The sequence below is a fragment of the Leguminivora glycinivorella genome, chromosome 7 (assembly GCF_023078275.1).
Source record: "Leguminivora glycinivorella isolate SPB_JAAS2020 chromosome 7, LegGlyc_1.1, whole genome shotgun sequence".
NCBI classification, from domain to species: Eukaryota; Metazoa; Arthropoda; class Insecta; order Lepidoptera; family Tortricidae; genus Leguminivora; species Leguminivora glycinivorella.
Genome location: NC_062977.1, coordinates 13,191,388 through 13,209,317, shown reverse-complemented (window position 1 = coordinate 13,209,317; position 17,930 = coordinate 13,191,388). Strand labels below are relative to the sequence as shown.

The 17,930-nt window shown below is 39.3% G+C and overlaps 1 protein-coding gene across 3 annotated transcripts; it reads right to left on the bottom strand.

Moving 5' to 3' along the window:
• Positions 1 to 1,623: 1,623 nt before the first annotated feature.
• Positions 1,624 to 17,676, bottom strand: LOC125227881 (mitochondrial Rho GTPase). Of its 3 annotated transcripts, none has more exons than XM_048132262.1 (12): positions 17,326 to 17,676; positions 17,031 to 17,236; positions 16,765 to 16,917; positions 13,302 to 13,433; positions 12,676 to 12,872; positions 11,992 to 12,181; positions 11,276 to 11,411; positions 7,191 to 7,321; positions 6,060 to 6,284; positions 5,413 to 5,603; positions 4,516 to 4,554; positions 1,624 to 2,904 (listed from the first exon to the last, which is right to left on the bottom strand). In XM_048132262.1, exons 1-12 carry the CDS (start codon positions 17,516 to 17,518, stop codon positions 2,778 to 2,780), a joined length of 1,920 nt encoding a protein of 639 aa, XP_047988219.1. In that variant the 5' UTR covers positions 17,519 to 17,676; the 3' UTR covers positions 1,624 to 2,777. The 3 variants fall into 3 exon arrangements, with proteins under 3 accessions (XP_047988219.1, XP_047988218.1, XP_047988220.1); XM_048132261.1 differs by having other exon boundaries at positions 17,031 to 17,239; positions 17,326 to 17,675; XM_048132263.1 differs by lacking the exon at positions 4,516 to 4,554 and having other exon boundaries at positions 17,031 to 17,239; positions 17,326 to 17,674.
• Positions 17,677 to 17,930: the final 254 nt, after the last annotated feature.

The following is a 17,930-nucleotide window of genomic DNA, read 5'->3' as shown; positions in this document are numbered from 1 at the left end:
ACCATCGCCTTATCTTCAAGAGATAATGCTTTTCGTTTTATTTTTAACATATCGATTTACGTGAGGACAGGTAAAAATGTAAAAACAACAGCAAATTGCATCCTTCAACTTCATCGATCTAAAACAGCTGAGCTGAAGACCTGTCGCGGATCAAGTTCGACCTGTTTCCGCCCTGACACACTTACGTATGAATTCACAAGTGCGATAGAGAGGCAACACGTCGAAAGTGATTCGCCCACGATTCACCGTAGCCTCCTAGCCAGGCTGTCATTGGAGTTGCCAGTCGTGCCAATACTTCCGTGTGCCATACAGTCGTGCTTGATACTTTTTTTAATTTATTAGAAGTAGTGGGCAGTAGCTTTAAAAAAAAAGTATCCCTAAATGACTAAATAAATATGAAATCTATATTTTTTACTTAATTTTATAAAATAGTATATATCCACTTTTTCAGGGTGAATCCACGTATTTAAGTAACGTGAGCCACGACTTCATTGAGTGTTTATTTGAACTACTTACAGCTAAAAATTGGGAAAGTAACACTTATTTGAAGATTATAAAGATACTTGAACTTGCATCGTGAATCAATGGAACATGCCATAAAACGTGACTTATGTTACTCTTGCCGCGGATTGACGCTTCACCCTATTGCATTGTAATAAGGTGAAAAAGTGGATACATCTCTTTGTAATAGACTGTACCTATTTTTTAGTTTTGAGTGCTGCTCTCATGCTCTGCGGTGGCGCCATGATGCCCATGATAGTAAAAACCAAAAAATATATAGACGGTCAAAATTTGAAAATTATAGAGTTCACTGACCAATGAGGAGGCACACTGACATTTTATCCCGCCAGGCGGCGCCTGCGCAAGTGCGTAACGTGTGCGTAACAGTATGTAATAGCCGGTAAACGTTATTTCATATGTGAGAGGGAGAAAAAAATATCTTCTCGCTCTCTCACTGTAATGTGATAGGGCTATTGAACAAGAACCTACAGATAAAGTAAAAAGCAATCTTCTTTATCTGTGCAAAAGTCGTGTTAACGTGGCGCCATCTGTCATAACCTTTCAGTGTGCCTCCACTTCTAAATAATTTATTGAAATTAATTTCCATAGAGTAGGCACCTAGTCTGTTAATATTTTTTTTGATGAATACTTTTGCTTTTTAAATTGTATCTTGTTTTTTTTAAATTTAATGCATGTTAATTATAAGATGTAATGTTTTGAAAAGAAGTGGCCCGCCGAGTTTCTTGCCTGTCCCATAGTGGATACCCCCCTCCAACTGAGGGGGGACTGAAATCTTCTCGAGGCTGAGGCGTTGGGTTAGAGCCGGCGTAGCTTTATTTGACGTTCATATGCGTATTCTGATATGCCTACTTGGAAAAGTAAATATTTCATTTCATTTTATTTCAATAATTAAATAACGGTATGAGTAATTCATGAAACTTTCAAATTCTATTATCTGGCCATATTGGCCATGAGTGCCATGACAGCAACGTTGTTATGGACGAAGTTAATAGGTAGTGACGGCACGGAGAGGCGAGGTTAGTTTTCCTTTTTTGAGCTGTCAGGAAAAAAATATGGATGGATGTTCCACCACTGGTTAACCCATAAAATTAAAGACAAGTACAGGAATAAATAAAACTTTATTTACATTTAAAAAAAAACCAAAATACTGTGTATTTAAGCTGCAAGAAGCAAATGTTATTATGTCTTTGGTGTGAGATGCACTCTAATTCATAGATAAAGATCTAATACAACAAATTTGTATAGACAGCTGTCCACCACCGACCAGGAACCGACTACTTCTATTTATATCACTCAAGAATCTATTCTCGCTGCCGATTTATACTTTATAGTACTGCTTATTCTATTTCTTCACTCTGTCATCTCTACCACAAAAATATATATCTACTTACAGAAGCACCCCTGTCCAAGACAACCGAGGAAACGTTATCAAGTTTACGCGTCATACGCGTCGTCATTATACATATATTAGGTGCTAAGCAACGCCGTTCGGAGAGCATTTGTAACTACACAGACCATATTATATTGATGAAATTTATTTCGCGTGTCTTTTAGAGATGCTAGGCATCGAACACACCTCAGTTGCACTTTCATTCCAAAGGTCAACCTGAGCTCAAAATATTAGTTCTCATTTTAAATAAACTACATATCCTACGGTCTGTGTGAAAACTATAATTGCGCTCAGCGCCAGTAACTGCTCCGAGCAGTGAGAATAATGTCTGAATAAGTGAGAGTAATGATGTGCCTGCCATTCGAAAGGTTTCCAAAATTGCGAAATTTCTACCTACATGGAATAATTTCGGCAACTTCTCATATGTTTGTATGGGAATCGAAATTTTCCATTTCCAAAATGAAAGTGTTTCACGAGAAATTTTCCTGAAATTTCTGAGAACTTTTCCAATTTTCAGAAAACTACGTAATTTGCACATGGTCTAGACACTCTAGACATTCTAGACAATATAGCAACTATACATCGATAAGCGAAAATAAAAAATATATCTTGATTTCGATGAGGTATTCAACGATTGTCACATTGTCTGCCTCTGTATTGAATGAAGCTGTGGCTCTATTCAGGGCTTACTTTTCATCTTGTTCCGGGCCTATAAGCCCAGGTAACCTAGCAATCTTCTGAGATGAAGAAAGGGGCCCCCTAAATTCTTAAGTACCATACCAAGTGCACGGGCCCGAGGTATCTAAACGCGAGTCAGGCTCTATGCTATTCTAACGGTCGGTGGGACAGGTGCTAGAGGTGGCAGTTATCGTTTCTGGAAGTTGAACATCTTGAGGAGGACGAGCCCCATGACCGTGGCGGCGGCGACGCCGATCCCCGCTTTCCACCAAGAAGAGTTTTCGCCGGCAAAACTTGCGAAGTGCTTCAGGTGTCTGTTGACATACAAATCGGTTTATAGTGATAATTTCTCAAGCACTTTTTACATAAAAATGTATAGCTGTGTATAGCTAATATCACAAGAACGAATCAATAAATGAGTTATGAGGTTTATATCTAAATTACTATCGAATACTAGGGAATAAGATTCCAAAAAAAACTGAAGTTATGGTTTAAAAAAAAAATCTAAATATTGACAAACTGATGGTTTAGAGGATTAGTCTTTTATTTAAAGGTCATCGGACGTTATATCTGGATACAAAAGGCTTGTCCTTGAACTTAGAATCCACACAATTTCACACGTGCCTACATCGATTTGAATACATATAACAATACTATACAATACAAATAGGGTAAGATGGTTGACAGTGGATCACTCAATTTTTCGGAGGCCATATCTCAGGAAAGGTTTGACATATTTACATTTTGTTTGGACTCTTATATACATCATTTATTTAAGATTTATTGTGTTGTGGTTTAAAAGCTATATTATGAGACATGTATGGTCACTAACGCTTTTAAAAAAAAATGGAATTTGATCCACTGTGCAACAGGGGGTGTGAACAATGGATATACCAGTGGTCCACAGTGGACCAAAGAGAATCATATCAGAAAGATAAGGGGAAAAAGAATGAAACAGAACATGTATTAATTTTTATTAAAATATTCAATACTAAATATCAAAACCTAGTAACATAGGTGTACTGATCATCTAACTAAAAGATCCAATTTGTAAGAATTTCCACTTTCGGCCATACAAGCTTAGTAAACAGCCATACAATACAACAAAAATAAATATTTCTTGTTATCTAACTTAAACTTTATAATGTAAGAAAATTAGACCAATAATTATTATGCGTATATAAATAATTAACTACTCAAAATGCTTTTATGGGATCAATATTTCTGAAATGAACATTTCTGACCATACAACATAAGTAAGAGCCACATAAAAATAGTCTTCCAAGATTTTTTTATGGCAGCCTATGCTTTTTCCACTCGTTCGTTTGGTATTCCTCCTTCATTTCTACAGGTGTGACCCTTTTTCGAGGCAGTCTGTAACATAGAAATGTGTACTAAATCTGACCCACTGTGTACTTGACCCATATGACCCAATGTCAACCTACACGCCAAAAAAATTAAATAATTAAAAACAAATACAAAAGAAATATTTATAGGAAAATGTTAAAACACACAATAGCTTTTTAATCAAGGTAGTAATAAAAACGATAACAAGACATTCAATGGCATATAATTCGAAATTATACGATAAATTCCAACTTACGTAAATATGCTACCCGCGGAGTGATATCACGTTCACACCTGCACACAACGTTCTGTTCGCGCGGTCCCCTGGGCACTGAGCTAGTAGGTACGTATTGGCCAGAGGTATCCACGGCGCGTAATAAATTAATAATAGTGTATTTGAATTCGTCGTAGTGTGCGTGACCTATTGTGCACCAGCGACCCACTGTCAACCACCTTACCCTACACTTTATTGCACACCTCAATATTATACAGGAAACAACATAGTAAGTATAAATCAATTTCTTCCAGACAACCTAGCCTATAACGTTTTTCTACTTAATATTAGTGACAATATTTACCTGCGTTTGCTGAATAAAATCCAAGCAGCTTGAAATTGACTGACAAAGACAATTAAAATAACAGTCAATGGTGTTATCTTTGGGTAATTAATTTATTGAAGAAATGAAGCGCGATTTTTCATATCAAGGGGAATTTCAAAAATAAAAGCTTTTTCCTAATTTCTCGTTTTATCTCATCAATAAAAATTCAACTCGTGAGTCTAATATTTACTGTACGGGGATTTTATCATGGTACAAACGAGCCGATACAAGAATCTTCATGTTTAAAGGACATAAACTAAGTTTTTGAGGAGACTATGATATAAGTTTAAGTATTTTTTACAAATGTGAGGTCTAAATACTCATTATTTTGAACTAGTTTAGCAAGACGTTTATCACAAAAGTGACGGGTACAAAATGTAAATCGCAACGTGAATAATAGTAATTGCCACGCCTTGGTAAGTTACCACCTATTTCTATTATCGACGTACAAAAACTTCCAATCGATCAAGTTATTCATACTTTATTTTTTCTTCATTCTTTAAACCGCTCGAAATTGGAACCTAAACATGAAGTGTAGTAAAGGGCGTATCCAGCTATGTGTGTACATCGCGGGCGATTTGAGGCCCAGACTCCACCCCCTCCCTTTATTAGATCAGCTTTTAGGCACTGGTCCCACCAAAAGTAAACTATGGCTATAAAAACATCATGAACAACATGAACGAACAAAAGATAGCCCCATTTTGTAGCTCATAGCTCGGCTATGAACTATAGTTATAAGTCGCCTGCGCTATCATGGCGTCTATTTTATTTACATGGGAGCGACTAACTTTTGTTCGTTTTTATAGCCGATAGCTCATAGCTTACTAGCTCTTGGTGGAGCCAGTGCTTTATGCAGGTTGCAATGTGAATGCTTACGGAAAAGCAGCCATGGTGGCGAGCTTGACGAACACGTCGCGGCGGTTGTCGCGCGCGGCGAAGCTCTGCGGCGGCAGCAGCTGGTACTTGCTGCAGAACACGTCGGGCTGCAGGATGTACTCCTGCCGGACCGGCACGTCGCTGCGGGTGCCCACGATCAGCACTGGGATGTGGCTTTCCGCGAAATATTTCTGGGAGAGGAGGTACAGTTGAGACATTGAAAACGTCAATCGTTTGGGGATGGAAGTCGTAGCTTTTGGTTACTGTCGCAATAATAATTATGGAAGAGTGATAGATAGACAAAGTGTTTCGTTATCGTAGCAAGAGCGTTTGTGGGGCATGGCACGACGAGAATGGCGCTTACGTCAAGCTTTTACCTTGTATGGTTGTTATTTTAATCAAGAAAATACAGCCAATTTGTTAATCAAGTCATAAAATGTTGTCAGACTCAACTTCGCTTTCTTCGCATCTTCAGAAGTATCAAGTATTAGAAGAATTGTATGTCGTAAGCGCCCCTTGTCACATTGGTTACGAACCTACTACTCCTGATGACGGTCCGTCTAGAGTGACCTACGAGTGGTCGGGCTGAGCTACCGCGAGGCCAAAAGGATCACTGAAGATTCGAAACTAATAAGCAGAATACTCACTATGTATATCCTCGCGATGTACTCGAACGATCGACTTGCGGACACATCATAGACAAGACAGGCGACATCGCAGTTGACCTCGCTAGGGTTGAGTGAGTCCGACACGCGAGCGATGGGGATCTCTTTGAGGACGAGGTTCTTCTCCTGGCCGTATACTTGGACTGTGTTGATGCAGCAGTTGTCGGTGCTATCGCCGCCTCCGCGCTCTTGAGTTGGCTTTATTTTCTGTAATTAAACGTCACAATTTAGTAATGGAAAATTAAAAAAATCTGTCGAATGTACAGGGTCCGTTATACCTTCCTGTTCTAGTGTTGGTTAACTTATTACACAACTGTGTATGGGCCATTAGCATTAAGGGAATTTACCTAGTTCTTACCCCACTCTTCCTACACGGGCTACTGAAATAAGCATAAGGTATGTCACTTACATCCATACTAATATTATAAATGGGAAAGTGTGTGTGTCTGTTTGTTTGTCCGTCTTTCACGGCAAAACGGAGCGACGAATTGACGTAATTTTTTAAGTGGAGATATTTGAAGGAATGGAGAGTGCCATAGGCTACGTTTTGTCTCTTTCTAACGCGAGCGCTGTACTTAAACATACAGTTTAGATACGAATATGCGAGCAATGTGCATATTGTATATCTACATAAAAGATTTGTAGGGTCCCTTTTAAACAACAAAATACTATATTGGCAACCTGTCTCTTTGGAGACACGATTGTGGCTCGTCAAGCCACTCTTTGAGATTCCTTAATTTTGTGATTTCTATTGAAATAGTCAACCTTCTTAAAATCTCTCCAAACCAGTTAACTTTTTCTCTCCTTAAAATTCAGCTGGGCTCGATCGATTTTTTTCCATGTTTTACACTATTAACTTTAACTCCATATGTATCCACTGAAAATGCGAGCCATATAATATATGACCAGTGGACACTATTTCATAATGCAAACCATGCAAAACATGGAAAAAATCGAGTAGTTGAAAATTGCTCCCAGTCCAATTGCCCCACTGTACCTTAAAATATTTCCCAGATAGTTTAACTTTCTAAGGGTTTTCAGGTTAAAATCTGGCAAGACATTATTTCCGATAGTGACCTACGCAATTTTCTAAACTAATTCTGTGATAATGACCTTATGGGCAATGCCAAGGAAGCTCCGGCAGATGGCAGTCTTCCCGCAGGCGCGCGGCCCGATGACGTGGCACTGGTACACGTTGCGGCTCGACTGTTTCTTGGCAATATCCACCTTTTTCTCGCGGGTTACTGAAAAAAAACGTTACGTCAGATAAAAACAACAGCTGTAATTAAGGAACAGTTAAAAATACACTTTAAGATGTATGTATGAAACTTCAAATGACAATAACAAGATTGACAGGAGTTTGTTCAACTTTTTTACTAATTTCCACCATAGTCGACATCCGTCGTGATGGCATCCGGCATAGATTACATCATAATTTTAAACTGGACTAAGTAAATATTGGATTAGCTAGGCTAGAGCGCGTTAATGACCTATAAATAAATATCATACTTTTATTACTCAGCATAACAAGAAAAATACTGTAGTATTTTCTACTAGAGAAATATTACCCACCTAAATGGCAAACAAGGGAGACGTGGTAAAGTACTTTGCGTCTGATATAAACGCTATCTACACTACTATAATCATAGAAGGGAATGATCTGACTGCTTATAATGATGACATAAATTCGACATTAGAGCAAGCAATACACTGGTTAACAGTCAATAATTTACAAGTAAATGTTTCTAAAACAAAGTATATGCAGTTTAGTACATCTCGTAGTGATACTTTTCAATTACATATAGAATATAATGGTGCTGCTATCGAAGAAGTGTCGCAAATTAAGTTTTTGGGGATAACTTTGGATCATCAATGTGATTGGAAGGATCTTATCGAAAACCTATGCTCCAAAATAAACAAGCATGAAAGAAAGATCAACGTAGTATTTAAGATAAGTTAGGTTTGCGTTTTCTTGTGACCTTTAAGAGCAAACAAAGGGGGGCTCGGGGGGCGAAGCCCCCCGCATAAAAGAAAGATTAACGTAGTATTTAAAATAAGTTGGGATAGCGTTTTCTTGTGACCTTTCAGAGCAAACAAAGGGGGGCTCGGGGGGCGAAGCCCCCGCATGAAAGAAAGATCAACGTAGTATTTAAGATAAGTTGGGTTAGCGTTTTCTTGTGATTATAGCTGTTTTTGGGCTTCTTAGAAAAGTCTTGTAATGAACTTTGACTACGATTAGGTTTCAAGGTCTGATGATGGAGCCGGAAGATATGAACTGGAACTACATGATGGAACATCGTATCATAGCTGTTCTTGGGCTTCTTACAAAGTCTTGTAATGAACTATGACTACGATTAGGTTTCAAGGCCTGATGATGGTGCCGGAAGATAAGAACAGAAAAAGGGGGGGGGCTCGAGGGGGGAGGCATGAAAGAAAGATCAACGTAGTATTTAGAATAAGTAGGGATAGCGTTTTCTTGTGACCTTTCAGAGCAAACAAAGGGGGGCCCGGGGGGCGAAGCCCCCCGCATGAAAGAAAGATCAACGTAGTATTTAAGATAAGTTAGGTTTGCGTTTTCTTGTGACCTTTAAGAGCAAACAAAACAAAGGGGGGCTCGGGGGGCGAAGCCCCCCGCATAAAAGAAAGATTAACGTAGTATTTAAAATAAGTTGGGATAGCGTTTTCTTGTGACCTTTCAGAGCAAACAAAGGGGGCTCGGGGGCGAAGCCCCGCATGAAAGAAAGATCAACGTAGTATTTAAGATAAGTTGGGTTAGCGTTTTCTTGTGACCTTTAAGAGCAAACAAAGGGGGGGCTCGGGGGCGAAGCCCCCGCATAAAAGAAAGATGAACGTAGTATTTAAAATAAGTTGGGATAGCGTTTTCTTGTGACCTTTCAGAGCAAACAAAGGGGGCTCGGGGGGCGAGGCCCCCCGCATAAAAGAAAGATCAACGTTGTATTTAAAATAAGTTGGGTTAAGTTTTCTTGTGATCCTTAAGAGTAAAGAAAAGGGGGCCTCGGGGGGCGAAGCCCCTCGCATGAAAGAAAGATCAATGTAGTATTTTAGATCAGTTGGGTTAGCGTTTTCTTGTGACCTTTAAGAGCAAACAAAGGGGGGCTCGGGGGGAGAAGCCCCCCGCATAAAAGAAAGATTAACGTAGTATTTAAAATAAGTTGGGTTAGCGTTTTCTTGTGACATTCCAGAGCAATAAAAGAAAGATCAATGTTGTATTTAAAATAAGTTGGGTTAAGGTTTTCTTGTGACCTTTAAGAGCAAACAAAGGGGGGCTCGGGGGGCGAAGCCCCCGCACGAAAGAAAGATCAACGCTGTATTTAAAATAAGTTGGGTTAGCGTTTTCTTGTGACCTTTAAGAGCAAACAAAGGGGGCTCGGGGGCGAAGCCCCCGCATAAAAGAAAGATCAACGTTGTATTTAAAATAAGTTGGGTTAAGGTTTTCTTGTGACCTTTAAGAGCAAACAAAGGGGGGCTCGGGGGCGAAGCCCCCTCATGAAAGAAAGATCAACGTTGTATTTAAAATAAGTTGGGTTAGCGTTTTCTTGTGACCTTTAAGAGCAAACAAAGGGGGGGGTCGGGGGGCGAAGCCCCCCGCATGAAAGAAAGATCAACGTAGTATTTAGAATAAATTGGTTTAGCGTTTTCTTGTGACCTTTAAGAGCAAACAAAGGGGGGGTCGGGGGGCGAAGCCCCCGCATGAAAGAAAAATCAACGTAGTATTTAAGATAAGTTGGGTTAGCGTTTTCTTGTGACCTTTAAGAGCAAACAAAGGGGGGCTCGGGGGGCGAAGCCCCCGCATAAAAGAAAGATTAACGTAGTATTTAAAATAAGTTGGGATAGCGTTTTCTTGTGACCTTTCAGAGCAAACAAAGGGGGCTCGGGGGCGAAGCCCCCGCATAAAAAAAGATCAACGTTGTATTTAAAATAAGTTGGGTTAAGGTTTTCTTGTGATGCATAGGTCGCAGACGTGCCGCTCACGAGCGGAACCTGCCACCCTAAAGACAGCCAGCGGGCGAGGGATGCATGAGAGCGCCCCCGCCCAATACGCTGGCTCTCGAGTTGGAGAGTGCGACCCTTGTGTCCAGGAAGCGCTCCCACAGTGAGGACCGGTCGGCTCATGGCCCGACCTGCGAGGGATTCTGATCCAGGATGGCCGCTGCGGGGCCGCGGATGGACACCGTGGGGTTTAGTGGGTAGGGGGGACTCTTTACAGCCTCGAGCCCCACATAACCGACCGGGTCGCCCACCACCTCAGACCCGGCGGTATGCGTAAACGCATTCCCCACGAAAAAAAAAACAAAAAAAAAGTTTTCTTGTGATCCTTAAGCGCCCCACGCTTTTACAATCAAATATTATAATTAAAAGCACATAGTTTTTAAACTTCAGCTCACAAATAGAGACAACTTGAACGATCCATAATTTATTTGTGGCTTTTACGTGCATTTATAAAAGCGTGTTTTATAGTGTTTTTTAAACTATTAATTTATTTTAGTGTAAGTTATGTTAGCGTATACACCTGTAAAGGTATTGTTCAGTGGAACTGTTTTATAATATGCACCTGTACCTGCTATTGTAACCTGAATTAACATATACGCAATAAATCATTCATTCAACGCCCACGTAACATTCAATAACGTACTTATTCAATCGTAGTTTTTTATAAAAAAAAACTTCTGATCGAACACCGTTAAATATTTATGTACCTATGTGTTATAAATGGGCATTTTCAAAATTTGGGAGTTTTGGGACCCCCCAATTAGTTTTGTGACGATAATTAAGCATGAAATTTCAATAAATATATTGTTTTTGTGTTAGTTAGGTACATAAACTTTAAGCGATAATCTACATTCAGAATGTGAAAAAAGTAGATGTTTAGACATATTTTATGCTTAATTATCATCACAAAACTGACAGCGAGTTAATTTTTGTTAACGACTTACGCTAATTGGGGGGACCCAAATTACTAAGTAAAAATACATCATGAGTATCATGACTATGAGAAATATATTTGGCGGATATTGTAAATATCAAAAAGTGAATTGACGATTATGTCATTGAAACATTTCGTTTGTATGTTTTGCTGAGTAAGATAAGATTATTTGTATAATACCTAACGTAACGTATTGTATACATATCTTCGATTTGCCAGGTGCATCCTGCTTGATATAAAATGTTATACTCACTATGTATTGCAGCTTTTTGTGACTCGTTTTCGAGGAAGTTAAAGCCCAGGTAGGCTAGATAGGCACTTGTGTTCTGTAGATCCATTAGCGTCATCAGCGTCCAGCGACACATCCAGCCTTGCAGTGTCAGGTATCCCTGATAAAAAAAGATATAAGAGTTTCTACATGCGTGCACGGTGAAGGAAAACATCGTGAGGAAACCGGACTAATCCCAATAAGGCCCAGTGTTACCCTTCAGGTTGGAGGTGAGACGGCAGTCGCTTTTGTAAAACTAGTGCCTACGCCAAATATTGGGATTAGTTGTCAAAGCGGACCCCAGGCTCCCATGAGCCGTGGCAAATGCCAGGATAACGCAAGGAGGATAATGACATGCGTTTCATGACACGGGCAAAGGCAATATCCGCTCGGTGTACGGAACATGGTTTTACGTGATCATGATGCATGTAATGCATGTAACTGTGTCGAAATATCGGGAGCTCGACAAAAATCTCCTTCAATATAAGTCTAAAGACATAATGTAGTTATCATGTACCTAATGTTATCCTGAGGAGGATTTGCAAAGTCAGACATATGCATAGTTGATTTAGATCATGTCATTCTGAAGTATGTAATGTATATTATAAATATTGAATCATGCTTCAAGTGAAGGAATGAAATCAATTTTATTGTTTGTCAACACAGAATCTCCAAGATTTAAAAATAAATCGTAAACATACCTTTTCATTAGTAGGTACAGTGTATCTCAAATTGTGCCAAGGGATTCTAGGGCAGCTGGAGAACACATTCTTCAATTCAGTTGGATTGAGCATACCATCCTTGTCCTTGTCATACTTTTCAAATAGTTGCGTCAAAAACTGTTGACCTTTGTATGAAAGCTCAGATGTACAACCAGATGGTACTTTGATGCTGTAAGGTAACAAAATATTTTTATACAGGGTATACATTTATTACAGACAATATTTAAGGAAGTGATTATTTGTTTATAAATTGCAGTCAGAAATCGGAATATGTGCACGCGTTAAGTGTTTTTGAGACAAAATGAAATTGAAATATAAAATCGAAGAAAAACCATTTCTTGTTATAAAAATTACATCCTGTATTGTATTAAACTTGTAATTAAAATTATATACGTATGTGGCATTCCATGCCTAAAAGGGCCCTAAGCTTAATGTGCAATAAGGCCCTCTGCAATAAGGTGGAATTTCTACTGAAACTTATTGCACTTGTGGCAATAATGTGATATGTTAAGTGTGGAATTGAAAGCTTTGTGTTTAATTGGAATTTCAGTTCTATTGAACAAATGATAGCCAGTAAAAATCTCTATTGCAAGAACTAAAAGAGAAAAGCAACCTATTGTTTGCAAAACATTGAGTGAAATGAATGTCATTGTCATAACTTACTTTGCATACAAATAGCTATGCATCAATTCTAAAGATTCATCATATCCAAACTTGCGGAGGACTGTCCAAGTTGTCTCATTCCTGCCTCGTTGTATGAACAGGCAATGTAAAAATATAAAGCCTTTCATTGTGATACAATCATTTTCAATGCCCCCAGCGATGTTTTGAGCAATTACAGATTTTACTTCATCTAAAACCTGGAAGAAAAATGATACTAGCCTGAATACAATTTTATGATTTTATTCATATCACAAAATAATATTTGTTCAAAACTGAACTTCAAAAGCTCATATAAAGATATGTAGAGCTAGGATTTTAAAATAATTCTTAATTACTGACAAAAAAAAAATTATACATATATTATTATGTATTTATCTCTTTACACATTTTTTAATAACCTCATGTGTAGTTGTAACACAAAAGTTCAAGGTCAATAAGCACTTAATGTGTTTACTTATTTAACACACAGTTTACTGTAAGTTTTAAATATATTATTAATTATTTAAATAACAACAATGGGTTGTAAGATTGATAAACAATGTAAAATGCATAATATTGTTCTGTTTCATGCTGACTGGAATAAATTATTTATATTAATGACAGTTTTGACTAGCATTTCTTTTTACCTGTAATTGCAGTGGAGTGTCAAAGCATTTCCTTTGGAATAATGTAATCTCATAGTCATCCATAAGTCCATCGCCATCTAGATCACAGATCCTGAATATTCTAGAGAGAGCCTTTTTACATTTTTCTGTGAGCTAGAAAAACAGAATATCACAATTCAGAATGTTGGCAATGAAAGTGGTGATTGACCTAATCTACAACATGTGTCATTACAACTTATTTATTTAGTCGTATGGCATCAATCAGAATTTATTCGTCGCTTTACAGGTTAATATCTAAGTTCTTCACCCAGTCGGCTGCGTATTTACTTAGTTTATGTAAGTCCAGAGGATCTCCTGGGTATTTTCTTTTCGGGCATTCATGGATAATGTGGTAAATGGACTGCACGGGTGCTCCGCAGTCGCACTTCGGTGAGTCTCGCCACCCACACTTAAACATAAATTCTCCTGATCGGCCGCTTTCAGTGCGAAGTCTGTTTAGTTGGCACCATTCCCGTCTTGGAGCTGAGAAACCCTGCGGTTTGTTAGTGGGATCGTAGTTCGCAAGAAATGCCTTCGGCAAGTTAGCAGTCCAATCCTCTTTCCATTTTTCGTTAATGTTAAAGCTACCCTCTTTCAGTTCCTGTGCCGTCTTATACGGCGGTTGTCGGGATTTCAAGCGTAGCTTAGGTGGAGAGAAGAATTCGGAGGAGACGGGCAGTTTTGGATTTGAGGCAATTTTGCGTGCTTCTTTTAGCAGGGCTTGTTGTCTCCTGAGATTAGGTGGAGCAATATGGCTCAGAGCTGGCAGCCATTGTATCGGTGTTGACTGTATAGTGCCGGTTATACATCGCATGGTTTTTCGCAGCTGAACATCGATCTTCTCCACATGTGCGCTGTTGAGCCATACCGGAGCACAGTATTCGCCAGCGGAATACACTAGACTGAGTCCTGTCGTACGAAGAACGTCAGCGCTGGCTCCCCATGTAGTTCCAGTCAGCTTGTGCAGGATGTTATTGCGGGTTCCTAACTTCTTGCTCAACTTAGAGAGGTGGGAGGAGTATGTGAGAGAACGGTCTAAGGTCACGCCGAGGTATTTTGGCTGTGGATTGTGCGAAAGGGTTTTGCCATCAAAGCTCACTGTGGGGGTGTATGAGGCCTGTCTATTATTTAGATGGAATGTGGAAATCTCTGTTTTGCTGGCGTTTGGCACTAGTCTCCACTTTTTAAAGTACGAGTTAAGTAATTGCAGATCTGTGGTGAGTTGAGTTTCCGCCGTTTTAAAGGTGGAGTGCTGGTGAGTTAATGCAATGTCGTCAGCATAAACAAATTTCCTGGACGTTGTCTCTGGGAGATCGTGTGTGTAAAGATTGAAAAGTAGTGGCGCCAGTGTGGAGCCTTGTGGTAGGCCGTTGTTTAGCTTCCTGGGACGACTCTGATAATCCCCCAGATGGACGACAAATTCCCTATTACATAGCATATTGTTTATGAGGCTAGTAATATTGCGGCAGGGGACTGCTTTCATTAATTTGTAGTACAGACCATGTCGCCATACTGTGTCGTAGGCTGCAGATAAATCCACGAAGACAGCTACTGTTTTAAGCTGTTTTTGAAATCCTGTCTCAATATGTGTCGTAAGGGACAGTACCTGATCTGTACAGTTACGACCCTCTCTGAATCCGGCCTGCTCTATTGGGACAACTTTTTCAATAAAGGGTGTAATTCTGTTAGCAAGTAGCTTTTCTAATAATTTATACAGTGAGCTAAGCAGGGCTATAGGTCTATAGCTTTTCGGGTCATCTGCTGGCTTGTTTGGTTTGAGGATGGCAACTATTTTGGCGAAATTGAAAGTGGGGGGCAGCTTATTTCTAGCCAGTATGTCCGCATAGAAATTCGTAAGCCATTTTCTACAGCTTGGCCCCAAGTTCTTTATGAATTCATTGTAGATGCCATCCTCTCCCGCTGCTTTGCCTAGCTTAAGTTGTTTGATGGCGTAGGTTGTTTCCTCTTCTGTGAAAGGTCTTGAGATGAATTCGTCAGCCGAGAGCTCTTTCTTGCAGTTTTGGCTAAGTTTCTTAACGGTTTTAGTATGGGGCCGATCACCTTTTACACGTGACGTTTCGACGACTCGGTTGGCTATGGAATCAGTTAGTTTTTGAGACACGCATACATTTCTTGAGCCCGATTTGCCCGTTAATTTGTTAAGAACGTTCCATGCCTTCCTGCTTGACGTTTTGAAGTCCATCTTTTCCACAGTGGTCAACCACTTGTTTTTCCGCTCCGTGTCCAGTGACTCCAGTAGGTTCCGTCCTATTTCCTGGTCTCCGGTCGATTTGTATTGTCGGTAAAGCTGTTCGCTTTCTTCACTCCAACCAGGGACATAGGTTTTTCTGTAACCCCGCGGAATATACTTCTTTGCCGTTGCAGTCGTCAGCCCGACAAACCTCGAATAATTTTCGGCAATTGGAGGAATCCATCTTATAGCGGAGTCCATGTCGTTTGCAAAGGCAACCCAGTCCGCCTTCTGCAAATTCCACCTAGGGAGAGGCATTGATTTCATTAAGGGGATTTGGTTTCCTGTCTTAATCAGAACTGGACGGTGTTGGCTATTGGGGAAATTGCAAAGAATATTTCGTGTTATGGGAAAAGGAACACCTGATGATTCGCATGATACGAATGTGAGATCTGGGTTATAGTCTCTTTTCCATCGAGCAGATCTGAAGGACCCCTTCTCCTTTGCGTCGAAAACCAGGTGAAAACTATTTTGTTCTGCCCATTGCTGCAGGTGGATCCCATTTAGGTCATTGGAATCGTAGCGCCATGCAATGTGGTGGCTATTGAAATCGCCCGCGAAGATGCAGGGGTGCGGGAACACCGGCAGTCCGTCTCCCCACTCTTGGGCAGGGGGCTTATAGATGTTTACAATCGAGGTGTCCTGGACTTTGATTGCTATTAAGTAGAAATTGCTAGGGTTTACTTTAGTTGGCAGGATGGAGATGTCCGTTAGGCTCTCCCTAGCATAGGTTACAATCCCATATTTTGCGTGATTGTGTGCAGAAATAATGTTGTATCCTAGGATCTTTCCTCTGGACTCGAGATCTTGCATGTCTTTTGTGTGCGTCTCTTGTAGCAATAAGACATCCACATTGTGTTTCGTCAGCATTTTGTGCAGGTATTCGCACTTGGCCAAGCTAATTCCCTCGACGTTTAGCTGGCAGATTCGTAAGGATGGCCCAATACTTATTTCAGAGGGGAGGCTATCGTGTAGATTCATATTTAAGTCATTACAACTAAAATTAAATGTCATGATTAGTTCCCAGCTAAGACACACAATTTTTTTAAATACAATTTTTGTATTGGGCTTGAAGCATAATTAATATAATTATCTTATCTTGGGTATGATTTGTAGCGAAATATATAGATATTTATAGACTACATTAGTCTTGTTTCTATGGTAACCAGTCAAAAGTAAAAAATAGATAATCACCTCTTGTTCCTCAATAGAATAAATGGGTGTGATGGGGTGTAGCACCGCTTTTTGTGCATTGTAGAACATTTCCGAGACATTTGTAAGTGTTTTTGCTGAACATTCTATACAACGGTCCACTTCTGGATACTCTTCAGCTATGTCCCATATGTGCTAAAAATAAAAAGATATATTTTAATAATAATTATAAATTACCTGTGACAATCATATAATTTCACAAGAAGTTTAATATAATTAGCATACATTTATGTAGTAATAATACTCACATCAATAACAGAATAGTCAATTAAATCTATCTTGTTTCCAACAAGAATAACTGGCTTCCTGTGGTCGTCTGGGCAGTTTTCCCTTACAAATGGTAACCAGTATGAAGCAACCTTATTCAGTGTTTCTTGTTTCTCAACAGAAAACACAATGCATATAACATGAGCCTTTTCAATTTCTTCACCAATTTGCTCTAACGATTGTTCAGCTACTAAAAAAACAAAAATATTTAATTTGGCTGAAGTTGTTTGTTGTTGCTAGGACTAGACATATGATTTTTTCGATAACACTACTTACTACAGATATCCACAATGTTGGTTGGTACTTGTTCTGGAGTGACATCAGCAGGAATCGTGATTTCTTCCGCTTTAGGTGGTACATGTTCTGAGAATTCTTCAGTCACCAAAGAAAGAATAAGCGAAGTTTTTCCCACTCCAGGCTCTCCAAGCAAGAGAATGCGAACCGTACGGGGTAAAGACTCGAAAACCATTACGAAACGTTAAATATCAATTTGTGAACACATAATTATTATAATATTCCAAGGAAATTGTTGCTAATGTTATGTAAACAATTTTAATAATTTTTATTCCAACCGGAATCACAATTCTTTGACCTTTCAGAAATTGACTTTAGCCACAGACAAAACACCAAAATCCTCTCCGAAATCATGGACAAAAATACCGCAACCACAGATTAAGTAAGAAAGTGTACTTTGAGAGGACTCTCAGTAATGATTCTCATAATTAAAAACCAGATAAATACAGGTTGACCAACCGAACATACCTCAGAATCTATTTGAGTCACCTATAGGACTGTTACTAATAAAGCTAACTATACACATCATAAGCTTTTAAAACCATAGCTTGGGCAGTGTGAATTAATGAATGACAAATGACTGACAG

Bases quoted from the DNA above. Each gene is read 5' to 3' on its own strand.
- LOC125227881 (XM_048132261.1), bottom strand. From the start codon at position 17,518: ATGGTTTTCGAGTCTTTACCCCGTACGGTTCGCATTCTCTTGCTTGGA. The intron at 12,182-12,675 runs GTAAGTTATGAC...GTTACCTTACAG, and splicing joins CATAGCTATTTGTATGCAAA to CATCAAAGTACCATCTGGTT. The intron at 5,604-6,059 runs GTGAGTATTCTG...CTCCTCTCCCAG, and splicing joins ACATCGCGAGGATATACATA to AAATATTTCGCGGAAAGCCA.